This window comes from Euphorbia lathyris, chromosome 5, assembly GCF_963576675.1.
Source record: "Euphorbia lathyris chromosome 5, ddEupLath1.1, whole genome shotgun sequence".
In the NCBI taxonomy this organism is placed as follows: Eukaryota; Viridiplantae; Streptophyta; class Magnoliopsida; order Malpighiales; family Euphorbiaceae; genus Euphorbia; species Euphorbia lathyris.
The window spans coordinates 10,605,039-10,632,271 of record NC_088914.1 but is presented as its reverse complement, the minus strand read 5'-3'; the positions used below and the strand labels follow the sequence as shown (position 1 = coordinate 10,632,271).

The following is a 27,233-nucleotide window of genomic DNA, read 5'->3' as shown; positions in this document are numbered from 1 at the left end:
ATCAACACCATTATGACATGTGTTACTTCCCCGTTTATGCAAGTGCTCTGGAATGGGGAGAAAGGCGAGGGCTTTCATCCTTCGAGAGGGCTCAGACAAGGAGACCCGTTATCACCCTATCTGTTTGTGCTCTGTTTGGAGAGGCTAAGTCATCTGATCCTAGATTCAGTAGAGCAAGGGGAATGGAAGCCTATTACTCTGTCAGGAAACGGGCCCAAGATTTCTCACTGTTTCTTTGCTGATGACATTATTCTGATGGCGGAGGCCTCGTGGGAACAGGGAAAGGTTATAAAGAATGTACTGAGCTACTTTTGTGATGGATCGGGGCAGAAAGTTAGCCTGGAGAAGTCTTGCTGCTTCTTCTCCACTAATGTTGATGAAGGGGTTCAAGGGCAGATCACGCAAGAGCTGGGCATTAAAGGAACGACAAATCTCGGGAAGTATCTAGGAGTTCCGCTTGTTCATGAAAGAATCAATAGGCGCTCCTTTGACTATGTGACAGAAAGAGTCAGGACCAGGCTTGCAGGCTGGAAGGAGAAATGTCTCTCTTTTGCGGGAAGAACCACACTTGTAAAATCGGTGCTTTCGGCCCTCCCCACCTATACAATGCAAACGGCGATCCTCCCGGTGAGTGTCTGTAAGAGCCTTGACAGCATAAATAGGAAATTCATCTGGGGAAGTTCGGATAGGCAGCGAAGAATTCATCTAGTTAAATGGGAGGAGGTATGCAGGTCCCGAGACCAAGGGGGCTTAAGTATTCGTCAGACTAGGAAGGTAAATCTAGCTAATGCCGCAAAGCTAAGCTGGCGAGTACTGACAGAACCCGATTGCTTTTGGGTTAAAGTCCTAAGGGACATCTATGCGAAAGACAGACAAGGAATGGACATGTTTAGGAATAAATGTCCGAAGAGTGGAAATTGGAATAGTATTATGCAGGGAGCAGCGGTTTTGAAAAAGGAGTTGATTCGGCTTGTTAAAAATGGCAAGGAGACTAGTTTCTGGGACGACAAGTGGCTGGGCGATTTCTATCTTGCGGACAGAACTTTGAACCCACTGACCGATGATGAGAAATCTAAAGCAGTTGCAGACTATTGGAGGGACGGAGAAGGCTGGGACTGGGATCGTATTAGAAACTTGATACCCTAAGACGTGATGCTTCAACTTGCAGCAATGGTGCTGTTTAATGATGATGATGAAAAGGATAGTTGGACGTGGGGACCCTCTAAGTCAGGTTTGTTTCTGTCAAAACTGCGTATTGGCTTCAAAATAACAACACAACTGGAGCAGGCACAATCTGGGACAAATCAAACTGGAAAGAGGTTTGGAATATTGAGGTAACGGAGCGCATTCACTCCTTTATGTGGACTGTCGGACATGAAGCCGTGTTAACCCAAACAGAAAGAGTACGTAGGCACCTCACTACGGATGATAAGTGTCGGAGCTGCGGAATTAGTGAAACACTGATACATTTGTTGAGAGATTGCCCGGAAGCAAGGAGAATTTGGACCTTTTTCATCTCGATAGATCGCCAATCGGATTTCTTTGCAAGAGGTTTACACGAATGGCTAACCAAGAACATCCGCTCAAAGGATTTGTGGGATGGAATCACTTGGCCTACTGTTTTCTCGATTGGCTGCTGGTGTTTATGGAGATGGAGGAATGAATTGACTTTCGAAGGAGCGGAACGGGAAATTGGGGAGAAAGTGGACCGTGTCGTTCAACAGGCAAAGGAGAACAGAAGCACTTGGGCTATTCACAGGGAGCACCAGATTGATAATAGGACCAGCACCGTGATGTTTGTGAAATGGCTTCCGCCGAATGATGAATGGATAAAGATAAATAGTGATGGGGCGAGTAAGGGAGATCCGGGAGAAGCAGCCTGTGGAGGTTTAGCTCGGGATAACGCAGGGAACTGGTTGAAGGGCTTTATCTGTAACCTTAGGGTTTGTTCTGCCCTCTTGGCGGAGGTTTGGGGGCTGTTCTATGGCATCAGTTTAGCCCGGGAGATGGGATGGAGGAGAGTTGTTTTTGAAGTTGACTCGCTGGAAGTCGTGGATTTAATCAGGGGTACAGGACAGTGTCGACACAGGTATTATTGGTTGATTGAAGAGTGTCAGAAACGGTTACAGCACAGTTGGGATTTTCGTGTTGCTCATACCTTCCGTGAGGGAAATAAAGCAGCAGACTGGTTGGCGAATTTCGCAGGATCTTTGAGTTTAGGGCATCACGTGTGTGATGATCCCCCTGCAGGCCTTCATGTTTTTCTTTGTGCTGATAAATGCGGGTCTGTCACTCCTCGGAGGACTAGAATTTAGTTTTTTGTTGTTTGTTCGGGGTGTCTCACCCTTCCTTCTTATCAAAAAAAAAATCTTGACATTCTCTCTTATTTTCGAAAAAAAACGAGAGTAAGATAGTTCTGTGTTAATTATCTTTTTTGTCCCTTCATTTTTGTTCTATTATTTTGTTTGTTTTTCTTGGTTACGAAATTCAAGAATATATAATTATTAGAAAATATTAATGAACTCAAATAAGTGATATTTGAGAGCGTGACTGATATTCTATACAATGAAAGAATGAAGAATAAATTGATTAAATGTCTTGATGAGATATTACGAGATAAAAATATGAGAAATCATCATGTTAAGCTGATTCAATTGGATATATTGGGTTATTGTGGCAGAATGAATAATTGAATTCGAATACTTAGTGATCATGAAATCCCATCAAACAAAATGATTATCATTAAGATGAATTTGTGACTAATTCTTATGAAATTTTTTTTATATGTAACATATTAAATTGATAAAGTTTCTTCGAGTGCAACATTAAAAAAGTATTTTTGTAATAGTTTTTTTGGGACTGTATTGGTTGTAATAGTTTATAGCATAACGCGTTTAAAAAAAGAAAAAAATAGTAAACGCTGAAAAATAACACCTAACAAGCATGTCCTCTGTGCTATCCGAAGCCCCCTCCCCGGAGGTCAACTTCTCGATTCTATACTTATGAGGGGGCATATGTGAAGTTGGGCTATTTTTTTTGACATAGATTGTAATTCTTTGTATCGTAGGTATAGTATTTATATTTAATTATAGTTTAATTCAATTTTTGTTTAACATAGATTGTAATTCTTTTATAATTTTTGGTTTTTCATTATATTCTAATATATTTCTTAATTAATTTCCTATTTTATTATTATTGTTTCACAAAATTCCAATTATAAAAAATATAAAAATGTATTAAAATTACTAAAAATTACAAATTATTGAATTTTGTAAAGATAAATATATCCTTCACCTTTAATTAAAATTCTATAAAAAATTATCAATTATTTTCAAAATTAATTTAATTTAATTTCAATTATCAATAAAAAAATATATATTAATTTCAAATATACATAATATAAAAAAAAATTCATAGCATGCTATAAAATTATTTAAATGTAAATATGTTAATTTATTTATTTATCTAAATTATATAAAATTTCACATCTCGTGCGATGCACGGGTTTTCGACTAGTGTTAATGTAAAGTCTGATGTACACTATGTCATATACAAGACCCGATGTCTGTCACACTGTTGGGATAATGAGTAGATATATGGCAATCATGGACAAGTACATTAGTTTGTTGTAAAGAGAATACTAATGTATCTTAAGACAAATGAGGATACTTTCTGTGTTATCCAAATAGATATGCAAATAGGAGAATACACAGATGGAGAATGGGTAAGAGGCTTTTCCTCATATTGATAAAGCTTATAGGTTTTCAGTAAGAAAATGACCCATAAAGCTTAGTTCCAGTAGCTCTGAGCTAGCGTTCGCTTCTGGTGTCTCAAAGATAATTTTCTCCTCTCGTCATTATTGAAAGATAGATTAGAAATGAGGTGTTCCACTCCGACAATCAGAAATGAGAAGGACTCTCAACGGGGATAAAATAAACGAGAAGTCTCGACTAGGGAAAAAAACATAATAATAAGTAATAATGATTATTATTATCAATGTTAATTTATTTATGGAAGGATATAGACACCATATGAATATCATATGAATATCATGGGAGAGGTAACTCTTCCAAAATTATTGGGTTTGTGTTTTTTTTATGTGTTTTTGATTGGATAATAAAGGGAAATAATATATACTATCATTATTATTATTATTATTATTTTGAAAGGATCATTATTTTATTTTTCAAATTGAAAAACAATAACAAAAAATTATTTTTCATTTCAATAATTTAAAAAATTGCTCAAGATAGTTTAAGAAGAGGCTCAATTTACAAAACAAGATCTATAGCTTGCAAATATAAATGTATATAAGGATTAAATTTTACCCCTAATATTATTTTGGAATATTAATTTTGTCCTAATAATACAAAATAATTTAATTTCATTTTTATAGTAAACATTTAGCTTAATTTAGTTTACTTTTTCTCTCACAATAGGGAACTTACTTTAAATAGTATATTTTACTATTATTTAATTTTTTTTAAACATTGAATCATTTTATGAAATAAAGTCAAAATTTAACTTTTCTAATAATCTGAAAATTAATTATTATTCTACTCTTTCACTATACACAAGACATAATTTCCTAATAAATCAATTGACTTACTTTTCTCTTTTATAAGAATGATAAATAAATAAATAAATATGATATACATACTGATTTAATAGGTATTTTATTTAAATATCATAAATATTTTATTAATTTCATAATTTATTTATGTAAATTTAACTTTTAGTTAATATTCAAAAATAAAAAAATAAAATCCCCACATAAATCTCCACGAGGTTAGAAACCGATAAAAATTTCTCCTCAATCCATATACGGAAATGGAATTTTTCCACCCACCCTATTTACAAACTTACCACAAGTAACCAAGGAAATATACAATCATTAACAACTTAATTATAATTATTAGGATGTAATTAATATTTAAAAAACAAAAACAATTCAATGAAATTAGAAATAAGAACAATGTCGGTGCGCGCGGTTTTCTGGTCCGAGATGGTTCAGGTTCGGTGCTATTAAGTGGAGCTTGTCCAATTGGAATTTGTTGGTCGGCTACTCATACGAATCTTATTGCTATCTTGAATGACCTGACTTTCATCAAGAATGATAAGGATTTCCTTCGGATTGTTGTGGCATCAGTCACGTTGCAATGTATGTGATTATCTGATCATCTGATATGATCTATATAGATAATATTGTTCAAGCCATTTGATCGATGAGCGCTTCTTTTACTGAAGTTCAGTTTGTTAGGATTAAAACTTAACTGCTCATAATCTATTCAAATGAAAGAGAATTTTTATGATATTTCGAAAGTAATATATTTAACTAATTAAAATCATATTATATACCATCTTATATAAAATAATTAATATATATATATATGTAACATTAACTGATTAATTTGGATGTATTATTTTGGGTGTATTAACTTTGATCTTTTATAGGTAATAGAGCAACATGTTATATACAAATAAGAAAAAAAAAAAAAGTTGAATTATTTTGGAAAATGGCGGGCCTTACGTATTTCGATTCCCGCCACAGCTTTATTCCTAGGATATCATTAGTTATAAAGGTAAATTATTCTCACGGTCCTTTCATTGTTTCCTTACTTTCTTTATACCCTTGTAACTTCAAAATCTGTTATAAAAAACGTCTGAAACTTAGTCATTCAGGTCCGTTTAATGACTTTAAAAATCACTTAATTTAATAGTTTAAATACTTATTTATATTAAGAGAGTGTTTGATAACTACAATTATTCAATCACTTAAAATATTTAATTAAATTAAAAATTATTTATTTTGATAAATTAAAATATTTAATTTAGAATTTTAAGTTTAACATTATCAACTAATAATTTTATATTCAGTACATGTTTTTAATATTTATCAAACAATTACATTATTTAATACTTACAACACTTACTATATAGCAGATTACCTACCAATAAGGACTAAATTTTGACGGAGTGGAGAATCAAACCTCAAACCTGTCAAACAAATATTCAACGCCTTACCACTCGGACCAACCCTCATTGACATTCGTATTTACTCATTAATCTATTATTTAATAAGATTTAACCCTAACCTCTTTTTTTATGAGAGATTTTCCACTTGCCTATTAAAATTAGTAAAATCTCAATCAACGTGGATGATAAGTTAACAGTTTTGTTAACATTTTTAACTTACCTAACCGAAATCCGTTCAATAAAAATTTAATGTAACTGTTAAAATTTTCATTTAATGTACCAATAGGACAGTTACAAAAACTTGTTTAAATACTAACAACTAAATCTGTTACATAAAAGTTAATCATATTTTTTTTTATGAACGTGTCTAAAATATTTACTATATTACTAATATAGTTACAAATAACCAACCAAAATTGTATGAAACTGCTTTAATTTATTGACAAACTTGTTTGAAATATCTTATTTGACAATTAAATAACAGTTAAACTAACATTTCAAATTTTCAGTGATGTAGAGTTAAAATTGATCTTGCTTGAAAACGTTATGGTTAAATTTACACTATTTCATACGTTAATGGTAAATATATATTTCAACGAAAACGTTAGGATCAAATTTGATCTTTATCCCATTTTATAGGGTAAATTACATCTATGGTCATTGAACTTTACCCATTTTAACATTGTGGCCACCGAACTTCAATTCTTAACAGTATGACCACTGAACTTTACATTTTTTAACACTGGTGGCCACTTAATGCCTCAAAACGACCGTTGATGGCCTCAAAATAAAAAATTCGAAAAGTTAATGATACTCTAATGAACTTTAATTTTTGAAAATTTTCGTTTTGAGGTCATTTATATGTTGTTTGGTTAGAAGAGATAGAGTGGATTTTTAGTGAGAGAAAGCTCAAAAAAACATGATTTTGAAAAATAAAAAATATAGTTTTATGGTAAATGTGTTCTTGACAACTTTAATTCTTTAATATTTTCATTTTGAGGTCGTTAATGACCACTTTGAGGAGTTAGTTAAAGTTAAGTGACCATCTATATTAAAAAGTGTACAACTCAATGACTTTACCATTAAATTTAGTGACCATAATGTTAAAATGCCCATTTTTATTTAGTTTTGAAATTGATAATCCATGTAATTTACCATAACTATAACCTTTAAAATCTTATTGACATTGAACTATTCAAAATGTTTAAAATTTACTCTTTACCCCTAACATATTTTTTTTTTATCAAAGACTTACCCTTATCTATTAAGATCAGTAAAATCTCAATCAATATAAAAACTTTATGGAAACTATCATTTACTATCAAATTGGTTGAAATTTTATAATTTTTTTAAAATTAGGAGTAAATATTACTAATTTAGAAGGTAAAGATTAAAATTTGAGATTGAGTTTTTATTTATTTATAATTTTTTGAAAGAATTTATTTATTTATTAGAAAAAAGAATTAATTTAATTATTTATTAAACTAATGAGTTAAATTCTAATGGTAAAAGAAGTAGAGGGTTACACGTGTGAATATATAGAAAACCCCCTCTTTCTCTCTCATCTAAATTGGGAGAAATTCTGAGCGAAACTCACAATTTCCTTTCGTTTCTTGTTTGTTTCTATTTTCTCGCCTTTTTCTCTCCCAATTTTCTCTCTCCCAACTCGGTCGACAGACTCCGTCTTCTCTTCATCTTGGATCGAATTCCCCACCAGAAATTTTCTCAATTACCCCCAATATATCTCCTTTCTCCTTAAATAACACCCAGATTTCTGTTTCACTCTCTTTCTTCAACCAACTCCTCCTCCTCTCTTTCCGTCTCCTTAAGGATTCCTTCTTCCAAGATTATTTGTTGGCGTTTTCTGTCGATTGCGGTGCCTTTCCGGGATTTCAATTAGCCTCTCTTCTTTTGATTCCGTTTGATTACACTTTATCCCAGGTTTATTTTCTTATTCGATCTGTTATTTCGTTTCTTTTCTCGTTGTTTATAGTACAGTCCATTCTTTCCAAACCCTAAGAAAAAAATAGTACCAAAAGATTTTGATTTGTTGATTTTTTTTTTTAATTTTTGCCACTGGTGTATAGATTGATATAAAAGAAAATAAAAAGAAAAATTGTATTTACCCTAACTTTTGTTAATTCCATTCTAGCTGATTTGGGTCTTCCACGACAAGGAACTCCGTGAAATTTTTGGTTGCGGTATTTTAGTTTGCTATCCGAAATTGAGGGTCCTCTTGTTAGATCTATATAGCTCTTTTTTTCTTTTTATGTTTTGGTTAAATTCCACATATTTTCTTGATACCGTTAATTAGTCTGGGTTTGGGTTTTTTTTTTTGGTGTTCTTATCTTTTACTGGGAAAGTTAGGTTTAGGTAGAATGGCCTTAAACTTTTCCCGTCGTCCTCTTTTTCCTGGCCATCTTCCTGAGGATAGTTTGGTTTCCCCAATGAGAATCGCTAATGGATACCTTGTTGAGAGTAAACCAGAGAAGGTTGAGAATTGCTTTGATTATGGGAGGGATAAAAGCGATAGGTGCGGCTCACAGGACTCTGTGAACAAAGATATTCTAGATCTTTTGCCATCAGATCCTTTTGGCATGGACATAAGCACCACATTTACTGCAATTACGGGTTGGCTTGAGGATTTGGAGGCAGACTATGGAGGTTACGGAAGGGATCAGGGTTCCACGAGTGATGGGAATTATCAGTTGTTTGCTGGTCTGAATTTCATTTGGAATAATGCGATAAGATTCCAAAGTTTCCCTGGGAGCATGAGTTTTGACAATAGCTGGAATACCATGGGCGGATTCGGTGATGGGTGCTCAGAAGTAGGGGATGCATCTAGCCATGGCACACTTGGAATGGCTTTCAATATAGATGATATTTTAAGTTTTGGGAATGAATTAATATCAAATAAAAGTGCTAGTGCTGTGGTTCATAAAAGTGGAGTGTTTCAAGAGGGTGGTGAATTATCTTCTGATGGAGATGGAGGATCTCCTCATGCTGCTTTGGCTTTTTCTCTTAGTTATCTCGGTGTGCGAGATCTTTTGGTTGTGGAACAAGTTTGCAAATCACTGCGATGTACTGTTCGAAGTGATCCTCTATTGTGGAGAAGCATTCACATAGATCAACCATTAAATGAGAAGATCACTGATGATGTCCTTTTGCAATTAACTAACAGGGCTCAAGGTAACTTACAGTGCTTGAGCCTCGTTGAGTGTCCAAGGATTACTGATGATGGATTGAAAAAAGTCCTCGATACTAATCCAAGGCTGACTACTGTGAGTTTTTCCTAATTGTCTTTCTGAATATTATCTATTGTTCATTTAAATTAAAGATTAAGATTGCTAATTTGATATCTGTCAGTTGCAAATGAATCATATTGTTTTATTGATCTGATGATAATGATGTCTTTGCACCATTTTATTCTAGAGACATTCTTAGCTTCCAATTCTTGGATTGCTCTATATCTGTCAACTAAGTCCGAACTCATGCATGACTAGAGATAGCAAAATTCTCTTCTTATATCTCTGCAACTTATCTGTTTATGGATAGGGAAGTTAACTGTTATTAATACAGATTCTAGAGCTCTAACTAAATTATCTGGAGAGGATTATGACACGTAGTATTCAACATCTTTGCCTTTTAGCTATAATTTTCCTAAATCTTCTTTAGAAATTTGTTGTCTTAAACAACTGTTGTATGACAGACAAACTGAATATCTGATATTGGGCCTTTAGTTGATTGGTTGGGATCTTCGAGTTGTTTCTTTTGATGTGATGACTGAAATGACTGCATTATATTTTCAATAGTTCTAAATTTTTGTCAAATTTTTCTTGATTGCCAATGTGTGGTAACTGTATGCATTTGAATAAAAATAAAAAGATGATAACTTGGGCATTAGAAAAACACACATGTTCGTGTACTCTTACCACCTTTGTTTGAGATTGACCTCCAGTGTGTTGTTATGATCGATTATGATGATATTGTCTTTCGGGTTACCCATTCAATGATTCCTGGTTTATTGCAACTTTCATAATGGAGGCATCTACTCTATATTGTCTGCATCAAATACTTAGCATGAACTTATTTTTTTCCCTTTTATATCTGACTTGATTGGTCCCTAATATTTCTTCCTTTATCCAGTTGAGTGTGCCTGGATGTACAAAGCTCAGCATTGAGGGCATAGTAACCAGCTTAAAGGCGTTCAGAACTACTGGCATGCAGGGCGTGAAGCATTTAAGGATTGGTGGGCTCTATGGAGTGACCCAGAAGCATTTTGAAGAGCTCAAGTTCTTGTTGGGCGTGGATGAGCGCGACCAGCAGAATCCACGAAAGCCACATTTTTATCGGAGAGGAAACTTTTATCTGTCATGCGACGACGATTGTATTATTGATATTGAGGCGTGTCCGAGATGCCAGAACCTGAGGTTAGTGTATGATTGCCCTGCTGAGGGTTGTCAGCAAAAAGATAATTCCCCCCAGACATGCAGGGCATGTACACTTTGTATTGCTCGCTGTGTTCAATGTGGGCGGTGTATTAATGACAGCGAATATGAGGAGACTTTCTGCCTTGAATTGCTTTGTTCTGATTGCTCAGATTGCTGCAAGCAACTTTTGAAATGCCAGGAGAAGCAGGAGAGGAAGATTAGCCATCCCATGACTCCTGCTCTCCATGACACTGGTTGTAGTCATCGTGTTCATGGCTAGGGACGGATGCTGGTGTCTACATTCTGGTTTCGTATTATTGTTGAGATGTGCCCAATTGGTAATTTAGATTCTAAGGAGAAAGTGGAGGCAGCTATTAATGGTTATAGTTCCTTTATGTCTTGTTTTTGGCTTATGAGTTTGTTGATCGCCCTCTGGTAGAGCATATGTGGGATTCTTGCTGTCTCGGTTGCAGATTCGACTGACTGCCTTATTCTGTGTTGTGGAAAACTTGGAAATAAAAAAAATAAAAAAATAAAGAAATAACAAAAAAAAGCTAGAAAGGCGAGGGTCACAAGCTGTTTCCTCACCTCTTGACATTCGAGGCTCTTACAATCTGGTTTTTCTTATAATGTGGCATGGTATTAAGTATGATGAAGAATGCACTTCTTGATAAGCAATGTTGAGAAGTGGCATGCAAATCTGGATCGAAGTGTTATGATATATTCAGCTCCGCACCTTAGTGGATTTCAGTGTTGCTAATGACGAGAATGACTTTGTCTGGTTTAGTATTGAGATGTTTGACAGTTTACACGAGCTTGATGCTGTCGGAGGCAAGTGCTGATTTGGATTTCAGTTGTTGCTAATGATGAGAATGACTTTGTCTGGTTTAGTATTGAGATGTTTGACAGTTTACATGATCTTGATGCTGTCGGAAGCAAGTGCTGATTTATGCTTACTGTGGATCGGAGCATTGGACTGAGCTGTCGGTCGACTGAAGATGATGATTATTGTGATATTGACTCCTAAATTGATGATTATTGTGATGCAGTGTGTGGATGGATCATTTTGTTGTTTGACAGGTCGGTCTCTACTTGGAGCTGCAGATCCAGCTTGGCTACGTGCTTCCGGAAATGTACAAGAAACAATCTATCTTTCTTATTAACTTGCCACGATGATATAAATCACAGGGCTTGTATTTTCTTTCTGCTAGCTTAAGGAAGATTTTATGGGGTCTGTAATGACACTGGTGCTGAACTATTTACTTGCCATTTTAATAAGGAATAAACTAGAATTCATTTTAAACCTGTTTTAATTCGTATGGTTTACAGTTTTAATGGCTGTTTAATGTTGTATTGTTGGAGGTTCTATTTCTATGCTTTATTTATAATAAGAGCGGAAAATGCGCGTTTGGTAAAAAAAAAAAAGATTCGGCAGATCCAAATGTTTGGGAGAACTTACATATGAAAAATGGATTGCGGTGGTTTTTCAACGGGATTCAACTATTTTGTTGTTTTATTATGACATTATATATATATTATATATAAAACAGTAGTGACTGGATATCTAATGAGTTCATATTTATCCAATAAGTTTATATTTAACGTTTGGTAATATTTCATAAATTAGTTAAAACACATTCAGTTTTAATAGGGTGTACAAAACAATCCATAAATCAAACCGAAATGAACTGCAAATAAGGTTAATTGAAACTAATGAGTTAGTGTACGGTTTTTAATTTTAAAAATAATGGTTAATGGTTATGGTTACAGTTTTAGTATTTCAAAAATCGCGGTTAACTGAAACCAACCGAATGTCAATTAAATATTAAAAAATATAAAATTATATTTATTTATTTATATTTTTATATATAATTATATACTAGAAGATCAACTCCTTTTCCTCTTTTGGAAAAAAAATAGGTGGCTTTTGTTTTACAATTCCGTCGTAAATTTGGAAAAAAAATTCAAGTATGAAAAGAAATTTTATATAATGTAAAAAATTGAAGAATGTATAAAGCCATCTCAATCTATGTATAAAATTTCAAAGCATACTTTTCATTGAAGATTCAATTAAGCATAATTCATTAATCAAGTAGAAGAAACTAAAATTTTAAAATAATAAGGATTAATCAATAGTCATCGAACATAAAATGATAATCAACAACAATTAATAAAAAATGACCAAATGACCAAGATCGAATTTTTCCTAAAAACAACACAACATGGACACTTAAACGTGAACATGTAGCAGAAAACAAAATTGCTGATTTATAATCTATCAACATATTATTTTTTCATTTTTACTTAGTTCATCTTTTCCAGTTTATGTCGTCTTCTTCATCTCCGTCACTCTCCAGTCCATAGTCCACATAAACACAATGCACTCACATCTCTCTCCATCGCTAATCTCTTTAACTCGCCATTGACCTGCCATCTCACTCATAATAGAAATTAGAATTCTTTTTTATTTTTATTTTTATTTACTAATGGTTAGAAACTGAAATAAAAGGTTAATCGACCGAAATAATTGATTAACCGATTAGTGATTAACATAATTTGGTGGACCAGTGTATGGTTAGTGTGTTGAAAAAACCCGATCAAATGGTTAACCGATCGAATTAACTTTAATGGTGTGGTTAACCGACCACGTGGACCCCTAAGTTTTAATACTTAAAATTTATAAAATTGATTAAATATAACTAATTTAACAACTGTATAAATCAGGTGAAGTGAAATTGAAGAGTGTTTCTCTCATCTCTGTTTAAGAAATGAGGTAAAAATTGTCCTCATTCCCATTCCCGTAGAAATACAAATCTCTATTTCCCATTACTCAAAATCTAAATGGTATTTCTTTAATAAAATTTAAATTTTATCATATAATACAATTAGACAAATATAATTAAATATAAAAACAAATAATAATTATCCATATTTAAAAATTTATATAAATATATTACTTTTATAGAAATTCCAGTAAAGATATGATGCGGATGAGGATGGAATAGAAATCCCGTTTCTGCCATCCCCTCTCTAGAGAATTTTTCCCCCCCATCTCCAACCTATAAAGAAAATGATTAGGAATTCCCGGTATCCATCGAGACGAAATCCCCAACCCCATTTATAACGTAATCATATTATTTGTTTAGCACAAGCTCCAAAAGAGAGTTAGTTGTAGTAGGGAAGAAGGGTAATGACTTGGGGAAATTTCCATGAGTTGCTTATAAGTTCAAAGTCAATTTTAAAGATATACTTGCAAGAATTAAGGGTAAACTCGTTATTCTAGTCAAAATTTCTGCTATTGAAAATATGGAAAAAACTAACAAATTTATTTTATTAAAATAAAATAGAAACTTTGTGTTTATTAAAATTTAATAACCTAACTGAAATATTAAACTGCCAAAATGGAGTTTTAAACATTTGACATTATGATATGAATCTATGAAGTATCAATACGAGAACACATATAAATATGCTTATGTAGATATGAATATGATAAACAATATTTTTAAAAAAAATATGAGATACGGATATATTAGGGATATACTAATTCTTTTTATATATACGGGTACATTGTTTGTAATGAAAAGTTTAAAAGATACCTAAATATATAAAACCATAAATACTATTTATGTATCTTGTGGCTGTAGTTTAGTGGTAAGAATTCCACGTTGTGGCTGTGGAGACCTGGGCTCGAATCCCAGCAGCCACACTATAAAAATATTTTTATTATAAAACCACAAATAACATTTCCAATATTAATAACTAACGAGTCATTAATTGGTAAAAAAAATTTAATGATTTAAAGACTATTCTAACATATTTCATGCTATTTTACCTAATTAATGTTGAACAGTATCTCTAAAGTATTCATGGCGTACCACCACGTATCCCATAATAAAAAGGAATACTTGTTTTTTTGTATTCATATGTATCCCCCGACGTATCTGTATTTCCAGAGTATCTAATACAAGTATGTCAACGTTTTAGAAGTATCGATGCTCCATGGATATGTATGAATTGAATTGAAAGTAAAATTCCCCGTTTGGCTTCATATTGGGCTACAATCAGCCTAAATAAATCACAAAAAAAAGTCTAAAATAGTTACTACGTTAATAAAACAACCTGCCAAAATATACGACGTTGCTTCAGTTTATCAATAAACTTGTATGGAAGGTCCAATGTGGTAGTCAAATGATTATCAAACCAATGTATTAGATTAACTGGGTCTTAACCCTAATTACCCACATAATCTTGATCTGACTCATTTCCTTTACGGGCGGATAATATTCGACCCATATCGAATACTCCTAACATCTATCGTTCGCACGTAACAGAACATGTTCCACCTCATTCCTCTCATTTATACTCGCAAATAGCTTGTGTGAACGACATACAAACGAGAGCTCTAGTATTATACACGCATAGGAGATATATAGCGTCTCGATAGACATGTATCAAACCCAATACTATACACTCGTTGGAGGTATATAGTCCTTATGTTTGGAAATGCTGATCATAATAGATTGTATGCTTTATCCTAGATTCCTTATCACATCCACTATAATTGCTTGAATCTCTATAGTTTTCTATTACGACCACATGTATAATTACTCGAGTGGTGAAAAACAGAAACTTGAAAATGTGTACACATGAAAATCGTTCCCTCTTACTACATTTTTTCCATCATAATCTAACTTGATGTTCTGGTCAGTATCCTGTAGGCCAGATTATCTCATGGCCCTTCAGAGTATCCTTCCAAGATAGTCACATTAGATTATTCTTTCAAAATAAGTTAAGAGGTCCTAAGGATAACTCTGTAAAACCATAGTTTTACTATGTGAGTCTCGCTAATAGGAAAAGTTGAGATCGTATATTTTCCATCTCATAGTCGCTAAGCACACATGGTATGAAAATCATGTGTTATTGTGTTCTATCCTTTCCTTTTGAATGAACCACATGTCCCATTAACATACGAAATTATCAGTTCAGATGTGCCCAAACACCCAACCTTAGTCCATTATCGTTTGTTTACGCGATTCCAATGTCGCTGAAAAACAGATCTAAAACAATCTCAAAAATATGTAATCATGCCTAATAATCACAGATTTAATACATACATTAATTATAGTATGAAAAAACTATGTATTTTATTTATATTTGTGGATCAAAATGACAAAACACGCCACCATATAACTCTAATATCAATGCCGCAAATTTATACAAATATAATAATGGATTCTTGGGTTGCCTTTTGTATAGTGTAGAAATCGTTGATTTGATTGTAGTGGAAGAACGACCTAATGTTTATGTATTACTAGTTATAAATCAACTAGACCGAAACACAATGGGAGAATAAATAATGATCCATGAACTAAGAACAAATAAATGAGGAGAGAGTTCGGGACAGAAAATAGAGGCTTCAAAACTCTCAATTTGTTGTTAATAATCATAATTATATTGTCAACTAAAACCGAATTTAAAGTGCCATTTAACATATTGACATAATGCAGTTTAAATTTATTATATATTCTATAAAATATGTTTTTATAATTTGGATTCAATTTGTTAGACTCTAAGATTGAATATAAAATTTAAGATATTCACTTATATATACATTATAACCGCAAAGAGCGAGAAAGATTTAGACTTTAGAAGAGAGAAAAGAAGAGAGAAAAACAAAATAGAAACGAAAGATATAAGTTGAAGTAAGTAATCAGGGCCGTTTGTTTTGGGGGTTTCAGGAAAGGGTAAGAGAATGAGGAGGTTTCATTCCTTTTGTTGGTGTTTGTTTTGTCAATTCAATCATTCCCTTTACCCTCTTTTAGTTTTGGGTTTACCCCTAACTCCTCTAATCTCATTCCCCCAACCCCCTAAGGTTTTCCATTCCTTTTCCCCTATTCTCACTAATTTAAACATCTACTCTCCTTATAAAATTTCATTTTAGTCTCGTTGAGCGATTTCCGCAAGTGCACGGTATACGCTTGTAGTAATAAAAGATATCGATCCCACAGGGGAACGTTTTTCGAACAAAACTTATTTACAATCGGTTAAATTTACTTTTAAGGTTTATAATATGGAAAAATCGTTTAATCGGTTTTGGTTTTGAAATTGCTAGAATGAGAATTAGATTAGATTATGAAAACGTTAGAAAATACTCTGATTTAAGAATGAATTTGCAAGATAGGAATGTTCAGTACTTTTTAGAAAAGTAAACAGATGTATTTATTTGCATTAAGCAAAGAAAACAACTTTAAACTTTGTACGAATTATAAAGATGAAATAAATGACGGAACCTCTAATTAATTGGCTTTGAACATGACAAAACCCTTCCGGGATAATTGCCCTTAATCAAATTAAAACTATTTCGAGATAATAATTTGCCTAAGTGTTCAACAAAGTTTCCTTGTAAAGATTTTGGATTAAATACGTTTTAATGAAAACACCAGCAGTCACTTTAGTGGATTGGTTACCATAAGTGCTGCATAAAAATCTATCGAATAGAACAGACTTTATTAGATGAAATATAAATTGATACAAGTTTACAGAGAACATGGAGCATGGAAACATTCGACGGCTTGCAAGTGAACGGGTTGTCAATCATTTCCTTGGGTTTCGTTAGAGTTTGTCAGGCTCAGGGGTGGATCCTTTACTCAATCTTCTCGTTGAATCTTCGTAATAGAGACTGGGTCGGTCTACTACCAAAATGAAAACTAAACTGGAACAATGTCTAAACGCTACTAAACTTGTTATTATTGAATAAACAATGCGTGTACATCATATTGCTTTTGAACAGAATCGAAATCTAATCTCTGACTCATTTCTGAGTCAGAGTTTCTGCATAAACTTTGCACTAATCTTAAAATCTAACTCTCTCATTATTCATTTTAACTCTCTCTCAACTCTTTATTTATAGATGTTGAAGAGTCGTGATTGAAGTGTCGTGTCCGTTGTGAAGAGACGTATCCGTTGTGAAGAGACGTATCCGTTGTGGATAGACGTTTCTATCCACTCGAACGAACGCGTTTCTTGGATTTTAAACATGTGTTCATTGTACTTGGCAGAATTTCTGCTCTTACCGAGAATGGAAATTCTCTGTCGAGAATGGGGAATTGATTTTTCAGCCTTCGGACGAAAGGGCGTGTCGCGACCGAGAATTTAAGATTCTCGGTCGCGGCCCCAAATTCTCTACCGAGAATTTGCATTTTTCTCTGTTTCTGACTTCGTCTTTGTCCTCGTTTTGGTGTAATTGATCTTTGTCGTTTTTTTACTCATTTTGTAAGGTTTTTCTTCTGTCTTTAAGCTCTTTTCGTTCCTATTTGGATTTTACCAAATATTAATGTACCTCACAAGAAAGAAACATATTCGAGAGTAAAAACATTCTAAACAGTTATAAATAGCATAAATTCGTAGCAATATTTATGTAATTATTGATGATATTTTAGGTATATTTTGGACTTAACAAGTCTCTATTTCGTTTTTAATTTTATTTTGATCCATATATTTATTTATTCTTACTTTTTTAATCCTTGGATTAATTTCACTTTTGATCCTTATACTTATATTTTATTTATTTATTTATTCTTAAAAAATATTTTTTGACTAATGTTTATTTTTTTATTTTTATTTTGATCCTTATATTTATTTATTTTTATTTTTTATCCCTAGACTAATCTCACTTTTGATCCTTATACTTATTTGTTTGTATTTTTTATCCTGAAAAATAATTTTGACAAATATTTTTCTTTTATCATATTATTCGGTTTTGGTATTTATTTTTAATTATTTTAAAATAATTATTTTCTTTTTAAAATAAAATATTTATGCATATTTATTTATTTATTTTATTTCCGTTTCTTCAGTTTCATCGTCTTTTGATTTTATAGTTGAATAAATTCATTTTCATTCTTATATTTACATGTGATTAATTTATTAATATAGACATATTATTAAATAGAAATTATTGTTAAAAATACAAGTCTAGTTTATTACTACCTCATTTGAACCAAACAACTACAAAGGAAATTATGGGTATATCATTTCCTTTGTGGAACTGAAACAAACAGAGAAGGGAATTCAATGTCATTCCATTCCTTTCTCCTTGTTTCCCTTTCTTGATTTCATTCCGTTATTCCTATACGAACCAAACGCCCCTTTAATATGTAGGTAGCGTGCCGAAGCCATATGCCATTTAGTTAGATTAAATAGCGGTGTAACTATCATTATTAACAACATATCTGAAACCGATCCCAAATATAAACGTTAAGCGCATATTCGATTCCTATCCCTTTCATATAGTAACAATCAATAATTCATCAATAAATAGAGGGGTTAATTAGAAAAAAGTACTCTGTGTTTTGGTCGATTTACGATGTGGTATCTCTGGTTTTTTTTTTTTTTTTTGCATACGCAATCCTGTGGTTTGCAAAATTTTGCATTTGAGTTCACTTTGTCAGAATTTGATCGATAACGACTTCGAAATGAAAATTTTCAAGAGTTAAATGATATTTTAAACAACTTTAATTCTTCAACTTTTTAGGTTTGAGGTCATTTAGGTGTTGTTTTTTTTTATGAGAGAGAAAGATAATAAACTCTTAAATATTAATTACTACAAATTGGTATCATGGCAAATTATCTTGAGGGATCTGTGAGAATGGAAGCAGATGCAGTATCTTTTAATCAGGTTGCTGCACCAATTTTTGATGGCCAGAATTAGCAAGCTTGGGATATTTTGAAGGGTCTCTATCATGACAATGATAGAACAAGAAGAATGCAATTGTTAAATCTCAAAAGGGATTTCAAGATTTTGAGAATGGAAGAAAATGAGACTCTACAAGAGTTTTCTGATAAACTAATGACGGTGATAAATAAAATTCGATTGATGGGAGAAGATCTACCCGATAGCCGGATCGTAGAGAAGGTGCTTGTAAGTTTGCCCGAAAGATTAGAGGCAAAAATTTCATCTCTGGAAGATTCCATTCCATAGTAAAAATGATACCGAACAAGTTTAATTCTTAAAAATTTTCATTTTGAGGTTGTTATCAGTCAAATTTGGCAAAGTAAAAAAAAACATGTAAAATTTTGCAACCATAAGGTTGTGTTTGCAAAAAAAAAAAAAAAATACCACAGGTACCACATCGCAAATCGGTCAAACCACAGAATACTTTTTTGTAATTAACCCTAAATAGAGTGAGAGGATAATAATTTCGAAAGAGATCGAGGTTCTATGAGAAATTATATGGTATTCTCGAAACAATCAATTTATTCCTTAACATAATTAACTCTCATAAATTGGTATGCATTGCATCCCACTTTTGAATGATTGAGTGTATTGCTTCAAGAGTACCATAGAAGTTTTCGGGTTTTTGGATTCAAACTCCATAAATTACAGAGAAGACAGATGGTCCATCGACCCGATTAGAGGTAAAAAAATATAAAAAATTATATTTACCAACAAGATATCCCATCCGCTATAGATAAACATTCTGTGTTTCGTCATTTATAGAACGTTGACAAATTTGATATTGCCGACATAAATGACGACGAACGTTTCCATCGCTGATTATAAAATCCCCCTAAAAATATGTGTTTCTCACTACATTTTAGTCCATAGATCGCTCTGGTCCGCCACTGCGAACAGCCAACACAACACCTCTTCTTTTAATGTATTAAAAAAAATGTATTACGCTCATCTGGGTCCTCAAACTAAAGCTTCAAAATCAATTAGAACCCTAAACTATCAAAATCATCAATCAGGTCCCGAGTGGTGATTTTAATAGTTTAAAGTTCTAATTGATTTTGAAACCTTAGTTTAAGGAGTCAAATGGGTATTATGCCTAAAGCAGACCAAATCAATCGAAAAGAAAACAATAAAATTTAACATTTTTCTTTGTTTTTCTTTATATATATGTTCCAATGAATAAAGAATTAAAGGGTAAACTCGTTATTCTAGTCAAAATTTCTGCCATTGAAAATATGCAAAAAAAACTAACAAACTTATTTTATTCAAATAAAATTCGAAACTTTGTTTATTAAAATTTAATAACCTAATTGAAATATTAAACTGCCAAAATGGAGTTTTAAGCATTTGACATTATGATATATTAATGAAGTATTGATAGGAGAATGCATACTAGTATTATGAATACGTATATATGAATACGATAAATAATATTTTTAAAAAAATATGAGATACAGGTACATTATGGATACATCATTTTTTTTATATATATACATTATTTGTAATGAAAAGTTTAAAAGATACATAAATATATAAAACCATAAATAGCACTCACAAACTATGTGGCTGTAGTTTAGTGGTAAGAATTCCACGTTGTGGCCGTGGAGACCTGGGCTCGAATCCCAGCAGCCACACTATTAAAAAATATTTTTAAAAAAAAACAATATTATCGCTATTAATAACTAACAAGTCATTAATCATAAAAAAAAATACTTTAAACTACCAAGTTTAAAAACTATTCTAACACATTTCATATTTCATGCTATTTCGCATATTTTTTGTTGTCTAATTATTTATATTAGAGATTTATATTTATTTTTTATATATTAATCCGTATTTTTGTAAAGTTATTAAAAAAAATCTAAATTTTATCTAATTAACTCTGAACCGTAAGTATTCATGGCGTACCACCACGTATCCCATAATTAAAAGAAAAAAAAGGAATACTTGTTTTGTCGTATTCATATGTATCCCTGACGTATCCGTATTTCCAGAGTATCTAATGCAGTATGTCAACTTTTTAGAAGTATCGATGCTTCATAAATATGTATGAATTGAATTGAAAGTAAAATTCCCCGTTTGGCTTCATAATGGGCTTTGAAATAAGGAAATGAGCTATATAATCTTTCAAAATTTGTCCCTATTTTTTTTTTTGAAGTGCATATTTACCCCTAATTTATGAAATGGTTTCACCCCTAATATTTTTAAGTAAGATCAATTTTACCTCTATCTGATAGAAAATTTAAACAAACTAATTTGCCGTTGTTTGAATTGTTATTTAGTTGACACACAGACCTTCTAAAAATCAATTATATCTAAATTGTTTATTGTGTTACCACTACGGCTACAAAAAAAAAAACTCTCATAAAATGTCAACAACTAAATTTGCCTAAATAAATCACAAAAACAGTCTAAAATAGTTAATACTATTACAAATAACCTGTCAAAATATACGAAATTGTTTCAGTTTATCGATAAGTTTGTCTGGAAGATCCATTGTGGCAGTCAAATGATTGTCAAACTAATATGTTCAAATTTTTTATTGGGTAGAGATCAAATTGATGTTGTATACATTAAGGTTATAAAAGAATTGTGAACATCAAACTCAGTTAAAAGAGTCTTATTCATAGTCACAACTAATTTTTTTGGTAATAAGAGGATGGTTAAGAACCCAGCAACACAACAGGAAAAACAGAAAAACAAGAGAAAACAACAAAGCAAATAAAGTACTAAAAGAAAGAACTACACAACCACAATTCTGCTGACAACTTAGTCACAACTAATTTTTATAATAGACTTAATGCATGTCAATGTAATTAATCGATGCTTTATATGTCAAACTAAAAAATTAATGGTTTAATCAATAAAAAATCGAAAAAATTTAGAGTACTTGTAATATTTGTTGCCTTGATATTATATGTCGGAGATTCATACAAATACAAATATGGATACGATAATGGATTCTCGAGTTATCTCTTGTAGCGTAAAAATTATTGATTTGATTACAGTGGAAGAACAAACCAATATTACATATCACTGATCATGAACCAACTACACTTAGACACCGAGAAAAGGGATGATGATTCAAGAACTAAGAACGAAGGATTGAGAAGAGAGATGGGCGGCAGACGGCAGCGACTTCAGGAGAGGAAAGAGAGGCTCTAAACTCTCAATTAGATGCATTAGGTTATTCTAGCATTAAATAGGGTTAGGGTTATAACTATCTATTTATAGCTGGTAACTGGATCTTAACCCTAATTACCCATATAATTTTGATCTGACTCATTTCCTTTACGGGTGGATAATATTCGGCCCTTATCGAATACTCCTAACATCTCTCGTTCGCACGTAACAGAACATGTTCCACCTCATTCCTCTCATTTGTACTCACAAATAGCTCTTATGAACGACATACAAACGAGAGCTCTAGTGTTATATATTCATTGGAGATATATAGCGTCTCGATAGACATGTACTATACACTCGTTGGAGATATATAGTCCTTTTGGGTGAAAACTATGATCATAATAAATTGTATGCTTTGTCCTAGATTCCGTATCACATCCACTATAATTCCTTGGATCTCTATAGTTTTCTATTATGACCATGTGCATAATTACTCGGGTGGTGAAAAAAAAAACTTGAAAATGTGTACACATGAAAATCGTCCCCTTTTACTATATTCCTTCCATCTAATCTAACTTGATGTTCTGGTCAATATCCTATAGGCCATATTATCTCATGGCTCTTCAGAGTATCCTTCCAAGATACCACATTAGATCATTCTTCCATAATAAGTTAAGAGATCCTAAGGAAAACTCTGTAAAATCATAGTTTTACAATGTGAATCTCGCCCATAGGAAAAGTTGAGATCGTATCTTTTCCATCTCATAATCGCTAAACACGCATGGTATGAAAATCATGTGTTATTGTGTTCTATCCTTTCCTTTTGAATGAAGCTCAGATTTGCCCAAACACCCAACCTTAGTCCATTACAGTTTGTTTACGCGATTCCAATGTCGCTGAAAACAGATCTAAAACAATCTCAAAAATACATAATCATGCCCAATGATCACAGATTTAATACGTATATTAATTATAGCATTTTATTTATATTTGTGGATCAAAACGACAGAACACGCAACCATATAACTCTAATACCAAAGTCGCAAATTCATACAAATACGAATACAGATATAATAACGGATTCTCGGATTGCCTCTTGTAGTGTAGAAACCATCGATTTTATTGTAGCAGAAGAACAAACCAATATTGTGTATTACCAGTCATGAATCAACTACACCGAGACACATCGGGAGAACAAACGATGATCCACGAACTAAGAACGAATGACTGAGGAGAAGAGTGGCGACGGACGACCGCGACTTCGGGGAGAGGAAATAGAGGCTTTAAAACTCTCAATTTGTTGTTAATAATCATAATTATATTGTCAACTAAAACCGAATTTAAAGTGGCATTTAACATATTGACATAATGCAGTTTAAATTTGTTATATATTCTATAAATATGTTTTTATAATTTGGATTCAATTTGTTAGACTCTAAGATTCAATATAAAATTGGGTTAAGGTGCAAAAATACCCCCTAACGTTTTGGGTCAGGAGCAATTTTACCCCTAGCGTCTAAAATGGTGCAATTTTTCCCATACCTTTGGAAGTCAATAGCAATTTTACCCCTAACGTTAATAAATTGGGTCAATTTCAGACACTATTATAAAACACATATATTTTTGTTCCTTATTCAGCACCAATTGTATAACAATTCGTTCTGAAAAAAAGATTTCATGTTTTTTATAATTTAATAATAGAATTTGAGATTAATATTTATAAATTTTGTAAATTTTTTGAATTTATTTTGTCTAATTCGTACAAAAAAGATAATATATTTTTTTATTTTTTTTCACATCCCAACGCATGTTTATGATTTGTTACTGATAAAATGACACACGTATGTGTTGAGATATTTTGGTAAAGATACGTTAGTTTATTTGTTAGAGTTATTTTAGCAGATTTGTTTAGATAGGATTGTTAGCTATTTTAGTGGGATATCCTTTTGTTTCTGTTGCGTGTATGGCTTTATAAAGCCCAATGTTATTCTTCAATCAAATAGCGTTTTCTTCCATCTGTTTGTGTTTTTCTGCAGAAACCCTAAAACACCTAACATTTGGTATCAGAGCCCCCACTGGGCTTGTAGAGATCAAAGAGAGAGAAGCAGCAGTCTTCAAGTGAGAATATACAGAGAAGATGAGTGACGACAAGACATTGACGAAGATTCTTCATTTTGATGGTCACTACGATCATTGGAGTGAATTGATGGAAAATTTGCTTAGGGCAAAAGGTCTATGGAGTTTGGTGGAAAATGGCTTCGAAAAGCCAATAGCAGGAACAAGGTTGACAGAGGCACAACAAACATTGCTCGATGATGCCAAAACAAAGGATCATCAGGTTAAACACCATTTGTTCCAGGCACTCGATCGCGCTATCTTCGAACAAATTTTAGACCGAAGTACAGCCAAGAGTGTATGGGATTCCATGAAAAGGAAATTTGGGGGAAATGATAGGGTGAAAAAATCCCTTCTTAATTCCCTAAGAAGGGAATTCGAAGTTCTATCAATGAGAAGTGATGAAACCATTACTGAGTATTTTGCAAGAGTGATGACAGTTTCTAACAAGATGCGGAGCAATGGAGAAGAGATGGCGGATTCAAAGATCGTAGAGAAAATTCTACGAACGCTAACTTAGAAATTCACATATGTTGTGGTGTCCATCGAAGAATCAAAGGATACAGACAACATGTCCATTGATGAATTGCAGAGTTCATTGGTGGTACACGAGCAGAAGTTTCGAAGGGTGCGAGGTGAGCATGATGACCAAGTTCTGAAGGTTGATTCATGGCCTGAAGGAAGGGGAAGAGGAAGATGGTCTCCTAGAGGCAGGGGACGGGGCAAAGGAAGAACATCATTCAACAAGGAAACTGTTGAATGTTATAAATGTCACGGTTTAGGACATTTTCAATATGAATGTCCAAGATGGAAGGAGGCAAATTATGCAGAGGTGGAAGAAGAAGAATATGAAGATGAGTTGTTATTAATGGCATATGATGATCATTACGAAGATAAAGGATGTGATGCGTGGTTTATAGATTCAGGATGTTCAAACCACATGTGTGGAAATCAAAGTATGTTTTCAAGTTTGGATTCAAACTTCTCTCATACTGTCAAACTTGGAAACAATACTAAACTAAAGGTGATTGGGAAGGGAATTGTGAAGCTGGTCTTACAAGGCATTAGTTATGTTGTTGGTGATGTTTATTGCGTACCAGAACTAAAAAATAATATCTTAAGTGTCGGTCAGCTGCAAGAAAAGGGTTGGGGAGTTCTGTTCAAAGATGGAATGTGCAGCATCTATCATCCACAAAAGGGAAAAATGGCAGATTGCATCATGAGTTCAAACAGGATGTTTAAATTGATAGCTGATTTACCCATCAAGATAAAGGAAGAAAAATGTCTGCAAATCAGTACCTCGGATCAATCAAAGCTTTGGCATCATCGTTATGGTCACCTTAGCTACAAAGGTCTGCGTACATTACAAATTAAACAAATGGTGGTTGGGTTGCCAGAAATTTTAGATACAAATGCTATATGTGATGCATGTATGAAAGGCAAGCAACATCGAATTCCCATTCCTAAAAAGAGTAATTGGAGAGCAACAGAGAGATTACAACTAGTTCATGCTGATCTATGTGGTCCAATTACACCAGCCTCTAACAGCCACAAGAGGTATTTATTGTGTTTCATTGATGATTTTTCTCGGAAGGCTTTTGTTTATTTTCTTTTAGAAAAATCAGAAACCTTTTATCACTTTAAGCGTTTCAAGATTCTTGTAGAAACCGAGATTGGAATGTCTATTAAATGTTTGAGAACAGATAGAGGTGGAGAGTTCAATTCAACATAATTCAATGATTTTTGTAAGCAACAAGGTGTGAAGAGACAACTGACAACAGCCTACACTCCACAACAAAACGGAGTAGCTTAACGCAAAAATCGCACTGTGATGAACTTGGTGAGGGCCATGTTATCAGAGAAAAAAGTACCAAAGGAATTTTGGGCAGAAGCTGCTAGGTGGGCGATTTATGTATTAAATCAATCTCCTACTTTATCTGTGAAGAATGTGACTCCGGAGGAAGCATGGAGCAAACAGAAACCTTCAGTGGAGCATTTTCGAGTGTTTGGTTGTGTGGGACATGTCCACATACCAGATGCTAGAAGAACAAAGCTTGAAGACAAAAGTTTAAGCTGTGTATTACTCAGGATCAGCGAAGAATCTAAAGGGTACATAATGTATGATCTAGTTGCAAAGAAAATCATTGTGAGTCGTGATGTGGTTTTTGATGAAAATCGTGTGTGGAATTAGGATGCAGATCATGGAAAAGAGCAACAAATGGATTTAGAATGGGGAGAAAATGATGCACCAACTGTAGATGAAGGAGAGGCAGTAGAAGGAGTAGTAAATGATGCACCAATTTCAGATGAAGGAGAGACAGTAAAAGATGAAGCAGTAAATGATGCACCAATCGTCGAAGAGAATTTGATAGGAAGGGAGGGCAGAATTCGAAATCCACCAACATGGATGACGGATTACACATCTGGTGAAGAACTCTCAGAAGACGACGAAGCAAACATGACAAGCATAGCACTTCTAGTGTCATCTGATCCTACAAGCTTTGAAGATGCAGTTAAAAGCTCAAAATGGAGGCTGGCCATGGATGAGGAAATCAGATGCATTGAGAAAAACCAGACCTGGAAATTAGTAGAATTACCCATTGGAGTCAAGAAGATAGGAGTAAAGTGGGTTTACAAAACTAAGTTAAATGAACTTGGTGAAGTAGACAAATACAAAGCGAGATTGGTAGTAAAAGGCTACTCCCAGCAGCATGGAATAGATTATACAGAGGTGTATGCACCTGTGGCAAGGTTAGATACAGTGAGAATGATCATTGCTTTAGCTGCACAAAGAGGGTGGAATATATATCAATTAGATGTCAAATCTGCTTTCTTGCATGGGGAATTAA

The 27,233-nt window shown here is 33.1% G+C and overlaps 1 protein-coding gene and 2 non-coding genes across 3 annotated transcripts; all 3 read left to right on the top strand.

The window, feature by feature from the left end:
* The first annotated feature begins 7,547 nt into the window (after positions 1 to 7,547).
* LOC136229078 (F-box protein SKIP14) lies at positions 7,548 to 11,711 on the top strand. The gene is made up of 2 exons (XM_066017641.1): positions 7,548 to 9,257; positions 10,123 to 11,711. The coding sequence occupies exons 1-2, from the start codon at positions 8,355 to 8,357 to the stop codon at positions 10,684 to 10,686; spliced, it is 1,467 nt and encodes a 488-aa protein (XP_065873713.1). The 5' UTR covers positions 7,548 to 8,354; the 3' UTR covers positions 10,687 to 11,711.
* A 2,332-nt stretch (positions 11,712 to 14,043) lies between these two features.
* On the top strand, positions 14,044 to 14,115 carry TRNAH-GUG (transfer RNA histidin (anticodon GUG)). The gene has a single exon. It is a non-coding gene; the product is annotated as a tRNA-His (tRNA).
* A 6,590-nt stretch (positions 14,116 to 20,705) lies between these two features.
* On the top strand, positions 20,706 to 20,777 carry TRNAH-GUG (transfer RNA histidin (anticodon GUG)). Its single transcript has one exon. It is a non-coding gene; the product is annotated as a tRNA-His (tRNA).
* The last annotated feature ends 6,456 nt before the right edge of the window (positions 20,778 to 27,233 follow it).